The 14,816-nt window shown below is 38.4% G+C and overlaps 1 protein-coding gene across 2 annotated transcripts; it reads right to left on the bottom strand.

The window, feature by feature from the left end:
• Positions 1-71: 71 nt before the first annotated feature.
• LOC143033909 (malate synthase-like) lies at positions 72-14,381 on the bottom strand. 2 transcript variants are annotated; one of them, XM_076199546.1, is made up of 11 exons: positions 14,226-14,381; positions 10,263-10,466; positions 9,756-9,833; positions 7,823-8,125; positions 7,525-7,711; positions 7,231-7,371; positions 4,895-5,048; positions 3,098-3,206; positions 2,792-2,882; positions 2,423-2,586; positions 72-900 (listed from the first exon to the last, which is right to left on the bottom strand). In XM_076199546.1, the coding sequence occupies exons 1-11, from the start codon at positions 14,322-14,324 to the stop codon at positions 649-651; spliced, it is 1,782 nt and encodes a 593-aa protein (XP_076055661.1). In that variant the 5' UTR covers positions 14,325-14,381; the 3' UTR covers positions 72-648. The 2 variants fall into 2 exon arrangements, with proteins under 2 accessions (XP_076055661.1, XP_076055662.1); XM_076199547.1 differs by having other exon boundaries at positions 14,252-14,373.
• Positions 14,382-14,816: the final 435 nt, after the last annotated feature.

Here is a 14,816-nt window from a genome sequence, read left to right as displayed (position 1 = left end):
TCACAGGCAAGGCAGCAGGTCTTGACATTGCTAGTTTACACCCACTGTCTAGGTTTTAATGATAATAAAAATATAATATGTTGATAACACTGTATTCATAAACCCAAATTTACACCATCAATATATAAGTATTATGTTCATAGTATTTCCTCTACCTCATCCATCCAATCAATGAATGATATAAAAAAAATTCATACATCTCATGAAGACTATTCTATATACTCTTAACAAAATAAACTCTCATATAAAAAATAATGTACATTGTAACAAATCTTCCCTTACAAACAAGACAACCAAAGGGAAAAGTACAAATGTAGGCACTTGATTTCTTGTGCAAGCCAATCAGCACACTACTACAAAAATAAAAAGATTAAATTCTAATCTATTTATTATTTCTTCATAACATTCGCCAGAATTCTATGAATTTACAACCAATCTCGCTCAGGGCAGTAGGCAAGATGCAGGTATGAGCCATCATCAAGGAGGAACCAAGAAATGAAGGAGGTAGGGAGGGGTGGTGAATGGGAACGGAGTGGGTGGGGATGAAATGGGTAGGAGTGGAATTATGCCTTTTGACTTTAGCTACCTCCCCTGTATGGGGGGAAAAGCCCTTGGTATATGTACAACCAATATAGAATGTAAAGCCTATCAAACTAATTCCCATTGCTTCTGATATATACGGAAAGCATTATCTTGATTTAAGTATGTGGTAATAAACTCTGGAAAGTCTCTTTTAGTAACTATTTTTTCCAACATGTCAGCTGCAACCCTGAGCTGTTCCTTCTTTGTTTCACTCTGGAAATGAGCAGAATTGGCCTTCATGAACTCCACTTCAAATTCCTCTATGAGACTTTGTATAAGTTTTCTTGTGATTGTTTGTCCATTTTCTTCAAGAGTTGCCTGTTGCAAAAAGAAAATTCAAATGCGTTAAACTTTGTTTTAATATGTTGTTGACAAGTATATAAATGTATATGTACAACAAAGGCCCTTTCCCTTTTGTAAGAAGGGTGGTCAAGTTTAACCACTTCACTACGGGCCAAAATCTCACGGGCAGCATTAGCTGCCAGACATACGATGTTTCATCATAATACTCGCATCATAAAAAATAGTCACCGCTTATATCGATCGTTCTCTCTTTCACCCGTGAATTTTGATAACCATAGAAAATGTGATGAAGACAGTTTAGAGAGTATGTCATTATGCAGGGGCAACTACAATAAATATAATCAAGACGCCAACATGGCAGCCTCACGTATCCACTTGCTCCTCATGCCGCCTACGTAGGCGGCACCATATGGAAGGGTTTAAATACTAATGTACACAAAAACCCAGCCAACCCTCTCATTTTAGCACCTCAGGAATGACAGGTTGTCCTGTCCCCCATCACACTGCTTGGGTCAAAAGCAATGAAGTGAGGCCAACACCAGGGACCAACAAATGATGTTGATTAGCTCCCACTGATTCACCACATGATGAGCTCCCCTCAAGTTATGAGGCACGTAAGAAGTACACCCCTTCAAGCATCTGTCATCCCATCATTCATTCACAATCTCACCTCCATTCACATGCACCACCCTAATCCATAGACACATTTCCCTCCCTTGGGCAAACATTCAATATCACCAGCCACTCCACCTCAACCTTTATACCCTTGGTCAAACCCTCAACACAACCATCCAACCCAGGAGCCCCTCCAACTTCCATCTCTCTTAATGCTACTTTAATCCCCTGCCCTACTATAACCCCACTCCCTCCCCTCCCACTCAAGTTACCCTCCTGACATCACCCTCTTGGCGTCACAAACCACCACGATCAAAGTCCCATATCTCCCAACACATTCAGCAACAGCTTCAATCACTCATTTCATCTTACTCTCATAGCCCTCACCCATATTTTCCAATCCAATTTCATCTTACAAACCTCCCTGTCTTTTCTTTTTCTGCATGAGGGGATGGAGAGGGGAGGTCACTAATTTAATGAAGCGGCCTTGCTGTGGATGTGCTGTGTCTTGTGACACTGCTTCTAACCCAGGGCAGTGGGAGAGATGCAGAGATGACCCATCATCCAGGAGGTGCCAAGATAAGAGGGAGGAGGGGAGGTGAATGGGAGTGGAGTATGTGGGGATGGAATGGGTGGGAGTGGATTTTATGCTGTGTAAGGGGGAAATAGCCTTTGGTATATGTACGTAATTTAATTTTCAATTATATGAAAAGGGTGATGGATGGGATTGGAGTGGGTGGGAGTGGGTGCATACCCTGACTAGCTACCTCCCTTATAAGAGGGATGACGCCTTTGGTATATATAGATATGAAAAGGATATACATATACTTTGTCCTTTACTTACAATTAAGATTTCATTTCAAAAGCAGTTAAAACTGGGCTAAAAATAATCAGCCATCTTGTTCCATAACTAAAGCCTTACCCTATGATGAATCCACTGCCAAAGTTGAGATCTTGAGATTTCTGCTGTGGCTGAGTCTTCCACCGACCCCTTGTAATTGAAGTGCCCTTTCCCCTCCAGCCAGGAATAAATGAACAGAGTCCCAACAGCGATGTTGTGTCTTAAACCATTCAAAGTAACACCTCCTGTAGCAGAAAAACATTGTATAAACTAATCTTGGACTCGTCAAAATACACATTCACAGTCTGCAGTTCTTGTCAATGATGATAGGAAAATTAGTTTCAATATCTAAATTACACTAAAACCATTTCTGAAAATTATGTATTATACAAATGCTACACACTTAAATCTGAACCTTAATTTTCTGTAAAATGTACAAAAACTATTTACCTGATGGCATTTCAAGAAGGTCAAAGGGACCCACTTTGACATCGTTTCGGAGACACGTTAACTGATTTGAAGTTGAAGACTTTCCTCCAACCTTTTGAATAGATAAAGCAACAAGTTTAACATCTTTGGTGAGAAAGTCATGATATCAAAACCTGTATCAACATTAGGAATACAAATTTGAAAAAATATTCAGGTGTAATTATTCTATATGATCTATGATCAATGGAGTACACTTGACAGCTCTTTTCTGCAGGTTTAAATTTGGCTCTTTTGTTCACACATTTTGAATAAACCTTATGAACTAACCTTAAGAAACACTGGGACAAGTCGTACATCATACACCATGAACCCATCAACACCCGCCTGCATCTCTGTTACCTTTCCCTGGACAATCTTAGTTGTTAGTTCTGGATCTCTGTAAAGATGACCAGACTAGCTGTTGTTATTTGAAAAAACTGATGGAGTTGTAATTAACCTCTTCAATACGAGTCAAATTCTCATGTGCAGCATCGGATCCCTGATGTTCAATGATACATCACAATACCTACATTATAAAATATAAAGTCACTGCATATTTACTTATTCTCTTTCACTCTGAGTAATAATAAACACAGAAAATGCAATTAAGCCAGTTCACAGAATTCATGAGTCACTCAGGTACAACTACAAAATAAATATAACCTGGACGCCAACACCAGCATCCTCATATACCCACTCATGCCTCATGACACTTATGTAGGCATCATCACATGGAAGCGATTAATCACTGATATGATCAATATATATACATATCAAAGGACTTTTGTTCTTCATAAGGGGGATGGTCAAGTCAATGCACACACACACATCATGCACAACTGTAACACATTTGGCACCTCCCACCTTAGCACCTGTCCCCTGCCACACTGCTAAATGAGACATAACACTTCCTGCATTGTTGCATTAACCTCATCCAATACCTGCATTATTCCTGATTCAGGCAGTGGACAGGAGGCACTAAGATGAAGGGAAAACAGTGGATGGTAGATGGGAGTGAGAGAGTGCCTTGGCTGGCTATCCCCCTTATAAGGGGAAAGAGGCCCTTGGTATATAGACAGACGGACTACCTAACAACTATATTCATCATTTCATTATGTCACTAATGCTCAAGCACCTATGCTCTTTCAAAATTTCTCCCTCTAGGTGAGGCTTGTTGCCTTGAATCTCAATGACTGGAAACCTGTCCTTGGGTCCTCTCACAGATCTTTGGGAAGAAACTTTGGACTGTTTATGTTGTATTAGTGTGGGACTGTTTCTTTAACCAGCTGAAAGTAGTAGAAGGGAAACAGTCACTGGTTTCCAGCTTTCCATATGTGAAAAAGTAAAGGAAATACAGTTGAAACCATACCTCCTGATGCAGATGAGGGGAGGGGGGCTTTGCAAATGGGCAGCTTCACTGTCCATCTCGCAGAACCACCACAAGCAGGTATCCATCATTGGTCCTGTAGCTTACAATGGCAATATTTACCATGTCATAACAAAACAAGTCAACGCAATATCTAGATACCATTGCATCATCAAGCATTCCACCATAAGCAACCAACTTATGTGAATGTTGTTACTCCCAGTGACTTCTCTCTACATCCAAGTCCGAGACATAAAATAAGCACCACACCATTATAACGTGAACAACAGTCACATAGTTGCAATGGTATCTAGATATTGTGTTGACTTATTTTGTTATGGTAAATATTGCCATTGTAAGCTACAGGACCCATGATGGATACCTGCTTGTGGTGGTTCTGTGAGATGGACAGTGAAGCTGCCCATTTGTACCAAAGGCTTCTTCCCCTTATAGTGGGCCCCCCACAGATCAATCTATTTGTTGGCCCTGGTCTCGCTTGCAGAAAACCCCTGAGCTCCAAGAAACTTGCAACAGCTTCCAGTTGGGATCATTAATCACTTACAGAAGTGATACTACATTGTTGTTTGTGTATTGTGTGTTGGGAATAGAAATAATGTTATGTCTCTCTACACCTAAGTCACAAAGCATTCTTTATATAAAGGAATGCTGATCCACAATAGTGGTTTAAAGGAATGAAAGGTTCATGAATTGGTACTTACTTAGATGACAGTAGTGTTGCTGCCATTCCACCAGTAGCATGTGCACCACGTTTATGGCAAGTGTGAACCACCAAGTCCATGTACGACTTCAAGAAGTGGCGCTTCATGTTGACATATTTGTTGCGGTCAGGAAGCACAAAGTCGGGTCGGTGACCTTCAGAATGAGGAAAATGTGGAAAGTCGTGTAATAAAAGTTTCTTCACACAAAACTTCATCCACTTCCAAATATCTAGATTGTGATCCCTACTTCTGCTGGAAACCAATAGTTTCTATACCTTGGTCTGTTAGTACGCACCATAATTTTGCATAAAATGCAAGACTGATGTTAATTTTTTGTTACTTTAAGCCAATCCCCAATTTTCAAACTAGACGACTTATTCTTGATATAGTTTCACCTAAAGAATGCAATAAAAAAAAAATTACCTATTCTTAGATAATTTACACTATTTTTCAATGCATAAAAATTACTACTGCTACACAGTATTTCACAGTGAAGGTGGATAAGAAGTAATGCACGCACGCACGCACACACACATATATATATATATATACCACAAGGCCCTTTTCCCCTTGTAAGGAAGAGGTAGCAGAGTCAAAACATATACCAACCCTTCACCCATCCCAGTGGTTGATGCTACTTAGAAGCCATGGGTCTTCTCAAGAGATCTGAAGCAACAGATGGATTGATTCATTCATCCCAACCAAAACTCATTTGTTATCCCTTCAATCTTGGCTCTCCCTATAACAACTTTTCTTCTTAACTCTTTATAGCATACAGTACCAAATCTAATACATTTAAATGATTGAATTATTTTTGTTATTCTACTGATAAATAAAGTGCTCTGACATATTCATGCTATGAGACCTCCTGGCTTAGATTGTTCAAGGTTACATGGTGGGGAGTTCATAGCAAGGGCATATTACATTTAATTCCCTGCTTCAAAATTCCTTTTGTAAGGAAACACCCTCCTAGCCTTCTCTGAGAGGGGTAGTTTCTGATATAGTACACCAAACTGAATCAAATGACATAACTATGACCTTGTGTGTGGAAAACAGATACAGGTGGCGTATACTTTAGAGCAGTGGTTCTTAACCTTTTCCAGTGCCCGTACCCCTTGATATCTCAGAAAATTTCCTCGTACCCCCATCCAATACAAATACAATGCAAATATATGAAAAGGATGAGTGATACAAACCTTATTTGCTTTCTCATTGTAAATATACAGTACCATTGCACTGGCTATCATGTCTCGTACCCCCAGGTTTAAGGTTTCGTACCCCTTGGGGGTACAGGTACCCCAGGTTAAGAACCACTGCCTTAGAAGAAGACCAAGAGTGAGGTGAATGGGGCTTTGAATGCATGTGGGAATCCTTTCGAGCAGGGAAGACAGTGAAAAATATAGGAGTGAATGGAAGGAGACTGAATGAACAAAGGGATGACAATGCCTGAAAATATGTTGTTCTCATTTGCTTCATAGGTTATTTTGACTGGATGAGAGGAAAGAAGGGGGTGTAACCATATAGTAATGCAATAGGGGCAAACTAGCTCTGACAGTCAGGCCCTACTGTAGAAGACCTGTACCTTGCTGCATTGCCTTTGACTCAAGCAGTGTGATGGGGGATAGACAATGCTTTATCCCAGAAGTACTAAGATATGGTGTGTAGTAAAATGGGCTCCAAGTATGATGTGGGGTCAACCAGCTTTAACTGTTGAGCCCTGCTGTGGAAGTGCTGTCTGACTCCATCGTTTTCAATCCAATCAGTGTGGCAAGGGACAAGGATGACATTATCTGAATGGTGCTGAGATGGGAGGTGCACAAAATGGGTTTTAATCAGAATGTAGTGGGTGTGTGCTTTGATTTGGCCACACCCCTTGCAGAGAGGAAAGGGCCTTTCATGTGTATAACAATGATTCTCCCTCCTAACAAACTCCCTTACTATTCAGATCCCCCACATATGAATTAACTAACATTCACATTCGCAATGTCTTTCACTGTAAAACTGTCTTTCCTTAGAAGGGCAATGAACAATTTTTTGATGAACGTAGGGTGGATGCTAGCTTTGACTCTGCAACCTCCACTTTTTAAAGGTCTTTTAGTATGTATGTACGTATAATTTAATTCTTCTTTGACTTGTGACAACCTATTCTACTGCCAAATATGACAATTTATTAAATGACTGATATAAAATACCTTTATATTACAGACATGCAATCTTTCCTCCCCTCAAAGCACCCCATATACCAAAAAATATAAAGTAGAATAAACCTGAATAATGTAGAGATAGTTAAAGAAAAAAATCCCTAACTTTAGTAAAATATCAAACATTTAACCTACCAAATTTGTTGACAAAAGATGCAGAATAATCCCAAATACCACAGTTCAGACCAAGAGAATGGTCTCTCAGCGCATAAAGAATTTCCTCCAATTCAAAAGATGCCAGAACATTTTCAATCAAGACACACGCTTTGATAGTTCCTGAAGAATTTGAACCATGAAATACAGAAGATTAACATATCTACTCTTTACAGCAAATATAAAAATTTATTATAATTAAATTATTTCTTGAATTTTTCCATCCAAAATTTTTCATTTACTATTGTGGCATTAAACAAATTTAGCAGTCATTACCATGTGGAATACCAAGTTCATTTTGTGCCCATACAAATATGTTATTCCACAGCTGGGCTTCACTGGAGCCTTCTAGCTTTGAAAGATAAAAGAATGGTCCACTTTCTGCTGCAATCAGCTTCTTTGAACAATGGAACATTAGCATTCCAAAGTCAAAAAGTGGCCCAGGAACCTTTTTACCTGCTACCTGATGGCAAGCAAATACACGATTTGGAATCAAAGGTTGCAAAAGTTGTCCATAAATTACACAGGAGCCAATATGAATATAAACAAGTGTACTCAACATAAGCTAATTTACTATCATATTATGCTCAATCATATTCCAAGCTCTTGGTCGCAGCATTAAAACAGGAGCTTTCTCAATGGCCGGAACTCCTTCCAAATGTCCGTGTACAGCTGCAAAAACATTATACAACCCTCTCAGCTGCGTTCTCCAAGTGGGACAATGACCATCATCAAAATCAGTTTGTATGCCATTCACTGGACAATTCAAAGCCGTCATAAAATGGTCTGTATTGGCTGGCGACACATCTCCCAGGTCAAGATATCGACTATAAAGTCTTCTTGGGACTGGAGCCACCTTCCATGAGGTTTCTCTCACCTAAAAGATTTGCAAAGTTATTAAGTTCACTTTAACATCTGAAATACACCCAATTTCTATAAAACAGCAATTGTTTATTTCATCTTATTTTTAACACCAACTTACATAATCATTCATTTTTGTCTATATAAACACATGGAGTATACATATATTGGGAATTGCACCTATTCACATACATGCATACACACACACACAATTATATATATATATATATATATATATATATATATATATATATATATATACATATATATATATTTATATGTATATATATATATATATATATACATACACACACACACACACGCACACATACATACATATACCAAAGGCTTTTTCCCCCTTGCATGGGGGGTAGCCAAAAAGAAAAAGGCATAGAAACCACTCCTACCCTCCTCTCTTTCTCTTATATATATATATATATATATATATATAGATATATAGATATATATATATATATATATATATATATACACATACACACTGAATGGTTCCTAGTGATCAATTAATATCTTTTTCAACTTGATAGCATATTGGTTTACGTCACTGTAACTTTGTTACAGGTTAGCTGGGTTCGAATCCTCGGCTCGTCCACATTTCAATTCCCAATGGATGCCTCCTTCGAGCGACTCTCAGTCTCGATTGCGATGGCATAGAATTAAAAGAGATTTGTGGTTGAAATATATATATATATATATATATATATATATATATATATATATACATATATATATATATATATACACACACACATACATACATATACCAAGGCTTTTTCCCCCTTACAAGGGAGGTAGCCAAAAAGGAAAAGGCATAAAACCATTGCCACCCATTCCATCCCTGAATACCCTCCACCCTCCCTCTTATCTTAGCACCTCCTGGATGATGGATGTGACCTTTTCCCCTTATGAGGTGGAGAGGTGGACAGTCAAGGCATGCACCCACCCCTCATCCATCCATCCATCCAACATTTGTTTTCCCTTTTATCTTAGCTCCTTCAAGATGAAGGTCTATCCCTCTTCCCCACTTACTACTCAGGTTAGAAGCAATGCAGCAAGACACAGCACCTTCACAGCAGGGAAAGACAGCCAATGCTGGTTTGCCCTCACCACTTCTATATATGGCAACCCTACATCTTTGTCCATTTATGAAAATACAGAATAGACATGAAGAAATCCCTTCAGGCCACATTAATTCATTACCCATTCACAACCACCCTATACTCACACCTATCTCTTGCCCTCTCCTTTCCCTGCTCGGCAGACATTCCCTTTGTACCCAGGGCCCCTCTGTGATAATCTACTCTTAAAATTGTATACATACTTTACATAATCTGAAGGCCCCTTCCCCCTTAAATGGGGATGGAAATCTGAGCACATACCTACTTCACACACATACATACATATACCAAAGGCTTTTTCCCCCTACACGGGGGGTAGCCAAAAGAAAAAGGCATAGAAACCACTCCCACCCATTCCATTTCCTATATATTCCACTCCCCTCCACCTTCCTATCTTCACACACAAAGCTCATTTTCATCTCAGCACCTCAACAATGAAGGATCATCCCTGTCCCCTCACAACACTGCCCATGTCAAATGCAAGCCTAACCAAAAACTAATTCATCTTACCTCTGGATTAACTGGAAAGTCTGGCAAAGCACCAGTTAGGTCAAGTTCCACTTTACATTGCAATCTTCTCCTCATCATCTGTAAGTGCACAAGAATTTGCAAGTTACAGTGTCAACACAAAAGGAATGCTCTAACTGCGAAGTATATGATTAGCATGTTGTCTTTAAGAACAGTAGTACAAAAAAAATAAAATGAAATACATACATACATACACCAAAGGCTTTTCCCCCCTACATGGGGGGTAGCCACAAAGAAAAAGGCATAGAAACCACTCCCACCCATTCCATTTCCTATATATTCCACTCCCCTCCACCCTCCTCCCTCCCTCTTATCTTGGCACCTCCTGGATGACGGGTCATCTCTGCATCCTGTCCACTGCCCTGGGTCAGAGGACAGGATGAAATAAAATAAAATAAAATAATAATAAAATAAAAAATAGAACAAATATAAAAAAAAAAGAGAATCCCAGGTTATAACTTACAGTGAAACAAATAAACCTAGTCATACCTCATCCACATCATCATTGAAATGTCTCACAAGGTTTGCAACAAATTGCAATGCCTCAGGAGTAAGCAAACTTTTATATGCAGTTTCCAGTCCATTTGGAGGAGGTTCAATCTCAACATCATTTATTCCTAAATCATTTAGATTAGTTTCAATAGTGCTTCTGATGTCCTCGTCAGAAGACGAACAGGTATCAAACCCCAGTTCCTGAAATTAAAGTAATTAATGAGTTTCACATGGAACATGTAAAACTCTTGCCTGTCAATCATTATATACAGTCATTATCATGATCAACAAGGATTTCCATCAGTGAAATTAAATGGTCAAACCCTACCATTGAAAAAGAACCCAAAACTTCTATGACTCACTTTTAATGTTCACATGACCTTCAGACTACATGTCAAGGATCTGACAGTAAAAACAATTATTGTACTAGAGCACCCTGTGCTTGTATGGTCACACCTTCATTATTTCCTTCTCCAGAACAATTTTATTTAGCAAATGCGAATTTACAAATGTTATGATGGTCATCGATGAATGTGGTACTTTAAAGATCTTCCACATGTTATCGAGGCACATCTCTAAAATTCCCTCTTCTGGTAGGTCATATACATCTTCATTAAAGATCCCTCCCTTAGCATAACTAAAAGTATAATGAGGCTCTATTTTTTTAATTATGTCCTCTTTGTCCTTTATATTTAATAGCATTATTCCCTATCCATCAGATTTTGTGTGGACATGAAAACTATTTCGTCCAAAATGTCTCATGTCTGGTCTTTTTATATGACCAAGCTTTTGGTTTATGTATTTCTTCAGTCTGAAGAAATTTCCACAATCACTGAGTTGTTATGATTTGCCAACTAGATGGATCAGGTGATCTTGATAGATTGGTATTTTCTTGGGGGTCTTCACTTTGGTCAAGAGCTTTGTATATGTCCAGATACATAGGATGAGCCTACCAGGGAGCACTGCATTTCCATATTTCTGCGTGTAAATTCTTTGAAAACTTTCATAGCATTTTTGGCATCTGAAAAGGTTGTTTCAAAGTGCCTATTTTTCTCTCCAAATCTATTTCTAACCTCTTTTATTGCTCCAAACTTAACAAATTCTCCATAAACAGTATCAAAGATAAAAAATGGAACCTTCTTTCCCGACAAAATAGATTTAGAATTTTCATTAAAATCAGCTGTGTATGTTTCCAGAGTTATTACAAATTCTAAAACATTTCCCAAGTCCTTTTCCTTTCCAAGGTCATCTACAAGAGACAGGGTTTTAGGAGTCCCTGCTCCATCAAGAGAAGTTGTAGTAGCAGCAAGCCTAAAATAGTGTACCCCTTTAGGAGGATTGCAGTCCTCCTATCCTGTGAGATTCAGCACAGGAAATGGATTTGAAAAAAGCCTTAGGACCCAACAGATTCTCAAACTAGATATTTAAAGAATGCAGGGAACAACTAGCAGTCAAGATCCACAGTCTTATTATATATTTACTGAAAGAAGACATTGTGCCAATTGACTGGCAAAGGGCAAACATGGTGCCAATTCACAAAAGTGGAAACACCACTAAATTATAGTCCAATATCACTAACCAACACAATAGTGAAATTATAAGAAAGGATTGTGAAAGATCGATGGACTAAATATCTTGAAAAGATGAAAATTCTGACAGAAGCTGGAAGGTCATGTATGTTAAACCTTTTAAGTTTTCCCTCGAGAGTGATGTGCTGCAGGAGAGGGGTGGGTGGACATGTTCTTAGACCTTGAAGGCATTTGATAAAGTACCTCACAGTTGACTTGTGTGGAAATTGAAGCATGTTGGAGGACTGAGAGGCAAACTACTAGAATCGATTAAAGACTTTTTGAAGGAAAGATATACGAAATGATCCAAAAATAATGAGAAGAGTAAAAAATGAGAAGGACGGTAGAATACTGAAAAAGATCTAGACTATTTTTGCATGGAACAAATAATGGGAAATGAAGTTCAATACCAAAAAATGCAAAGTACTGGAAATGGGTAATAGCAGCAAAAGGCCACCCTTAAACTATTTCTTGGGAAGTGAACACATTACAAAAGTGAAAGAGGAGAAAGACTTGGGAATGTTAATAAAAGACAACCTGTCACCTGACTGACATATTAGGAGGATTGTGGGACAGACATAATATGGACTACTGCAGAAGATTAAAGTGGCATTCTATTATACAGATGAAGAGATGATGAATAACTTATCGAAACCCTGATACATCCAAGACTGGAATATGTGTCAGTGGTATGGTCCCCACACAGAGTGAAGGATATTAGCAAGATTGAGAGAATACAAAGGGCAGCAACCAAACTGGTCCACAGTCTGGTAGATAAACCATATGAGGAAAGACTAAAGGTACTGCTTCTGCCAACTTTGAAAGATCAAAGAGAAAGTGGTGACATGATTACAATGTTCAGGTCATTAAAGGGAATAGATTGCACTGATAGGAGAGATATCCTGATTAAAGATGGGAGGGTTTTAAGAGGTCATGGAAGTAAATTAAGAAAGACCACGTGTTGAAAGGATGTAAAGAAATACAGTTTTCTATATGGATGTATACATGGAAAAGCTTAGAAGGTGATATAGCCCATGCTCAAACAATACAAGTTCAAATCTAAATATGATAACTGGAAATCAAAGATATAGATTAAGTTGGAACTGTACATGAATTTGTGTCTTGGCTTGTTAGAAAATTAGAGAACAGGACACAGGATCCAACAGGCACTGCTCCTTTCCTGTATACAGTACTACAATCGAGTAAATACATCTATGCACAAACACATTCACATCTTAATCAGGGAAAAAGGCAGGCCACCAAATCCCATGCTCTATCAGCAACAAATCATCCATATTCCACAATCCCAGATCCTTTTCACCTTTTCATTTGTTTCATTTCCCACTTTATAACCTCATGATAGCCTTCTTGCTCCTGCCCATTCCTAAACTTTTATATTTTCTTGCATTAAATTCCACCTTCCGTTCCTGGCTCTATTCATGAACCTCATCTAGATCTTCCCTTTCTATTTTCTCATGATCCTGGCATCGTCAGTAAATAGGTTAATATAAGTGGTCCATACAGCCATCATGTCATGGATATATATTAACATTACAGGTACCAGCACCAAGCCCTGCGGTACCCCACTAGTCTCTTTTCTCTAATCCAATATCTTTATTATAGTTGATAAAAGTATCTTTCAGTATATCCTTCATACATTTGAAGACACTCCCTATCTTCCAACATTTTCCAATTTCCATGTTGGTCTTCTTCAGGCACCCTATCGAAGGCCTGTCTTTGGATGAACTGTGTTGTGGGATATTAGTGATAGGGCATCAATGATTGGAGAGTATACCACTGGGATTTTCTTATTGCATTCTGTGGGCTATGCTTATGTCATGCAAGGAGTGAGTGGGTTCAAGGATTCCTGCATAAAATGGTGCTTACCATTCTCTAATATTGTTCTGCAAGTACTAGTTTGGTTTCTCAATGTAGATATTCTACTGGAGCTGTTTTACCAAATTCTATCATTATTCTTAAAGCATTGCTTTATCATGCCTTTTGATTTCTTAGTTTTCTTGATAGGTTAGTTACATGCTGTGGAAGTGTAGTAAGTGGTTATATAAAAAAAAAAAGTGTCTCCCCACACTAAGCTAAGACTTACTATGTGGTTTTCTGGTTTACTTAGGACTTAGGTCTTAGCCTTCATGTTCTACATAATTACGTGTATTTCTTTAATCAAGGACTTTTAGTTTTCATTTCCAATACATTTTGTGTTAGGTGTATACTTCATCAAGTTTGTAGTCCTGCTGGTAGTATGATTGTCAAGTTCACGTGAATCGAGAATAGGATATAACACGATAAAACTCTACATATTTTCCTTGCCATAACATTAAAAAACATATATAAATATATATCTCAAGAATCCAAAAGAAAACTGTCGAAGGATTACTTTGCCATTCAAACTGCCGCCCTTACATCTTCGTGAACTCCATCCAGAGAGATGATTTCTTAAAATACGCAAACGCTCTGCTGCCGTCGACGTTTCCATGTTTCTACTGTCGCCCCTGCCCAGCGGTCAGACTGTACAGACCCAGCTGATTTCCCGTACATTTGTTTACTACTCGTTCAGTTGATTCATTGATAGACATATTTTTGGTCATATAATACCCATATAGTCTGATTCGTAACAGACTTAAAACTACATTCATGGAGACTGTTTCAACTTCTACATAAACCATATTATGAAAAAATAATCTGAGAAACAAAACTTCGCAGTCACCATCTTTTCGCCATGGTAGTAGTACATGCCAGATACCACCATATCATTTTTTTATGCTTACAAAACACTCTATGGGTGAATGGGTGTCCAATGTGTCAGGTGTTTCGTATGAACTATGATTAAATGTCTATCCTTGTGTATAATCTCGCACCTCCGTCAAATATTATATTAAAAACCATGTTTTGATCTGGATAATCGAGTGTTTACTGTTTAGAAGTTCTCCCCTGTAGGAGTTCGTTTACTTTAGAGATAATAGCGCTA

Source organism: Oratosquilla oratoria, chromosome 16 (genome assembly GCF_046742065.1).
Source record: "Oratosquilla oratoria isolate Oo_2021 chromosome 16, ASM4674206v1, whole genome shotgun sequence".
Classification (NCBI taxonomy): domain Eukaryota; kingdom Metazoa; phylum Arthropoda; class Malacostraca; order Stomatopoda; family Squillidae; genus Oratosquilla; species Oratosquilla oratoria.
Note: the sequence above shows the minus strand (reverse complement) of the source record. Positions and strands in the feature narration are given on the sequence as shown.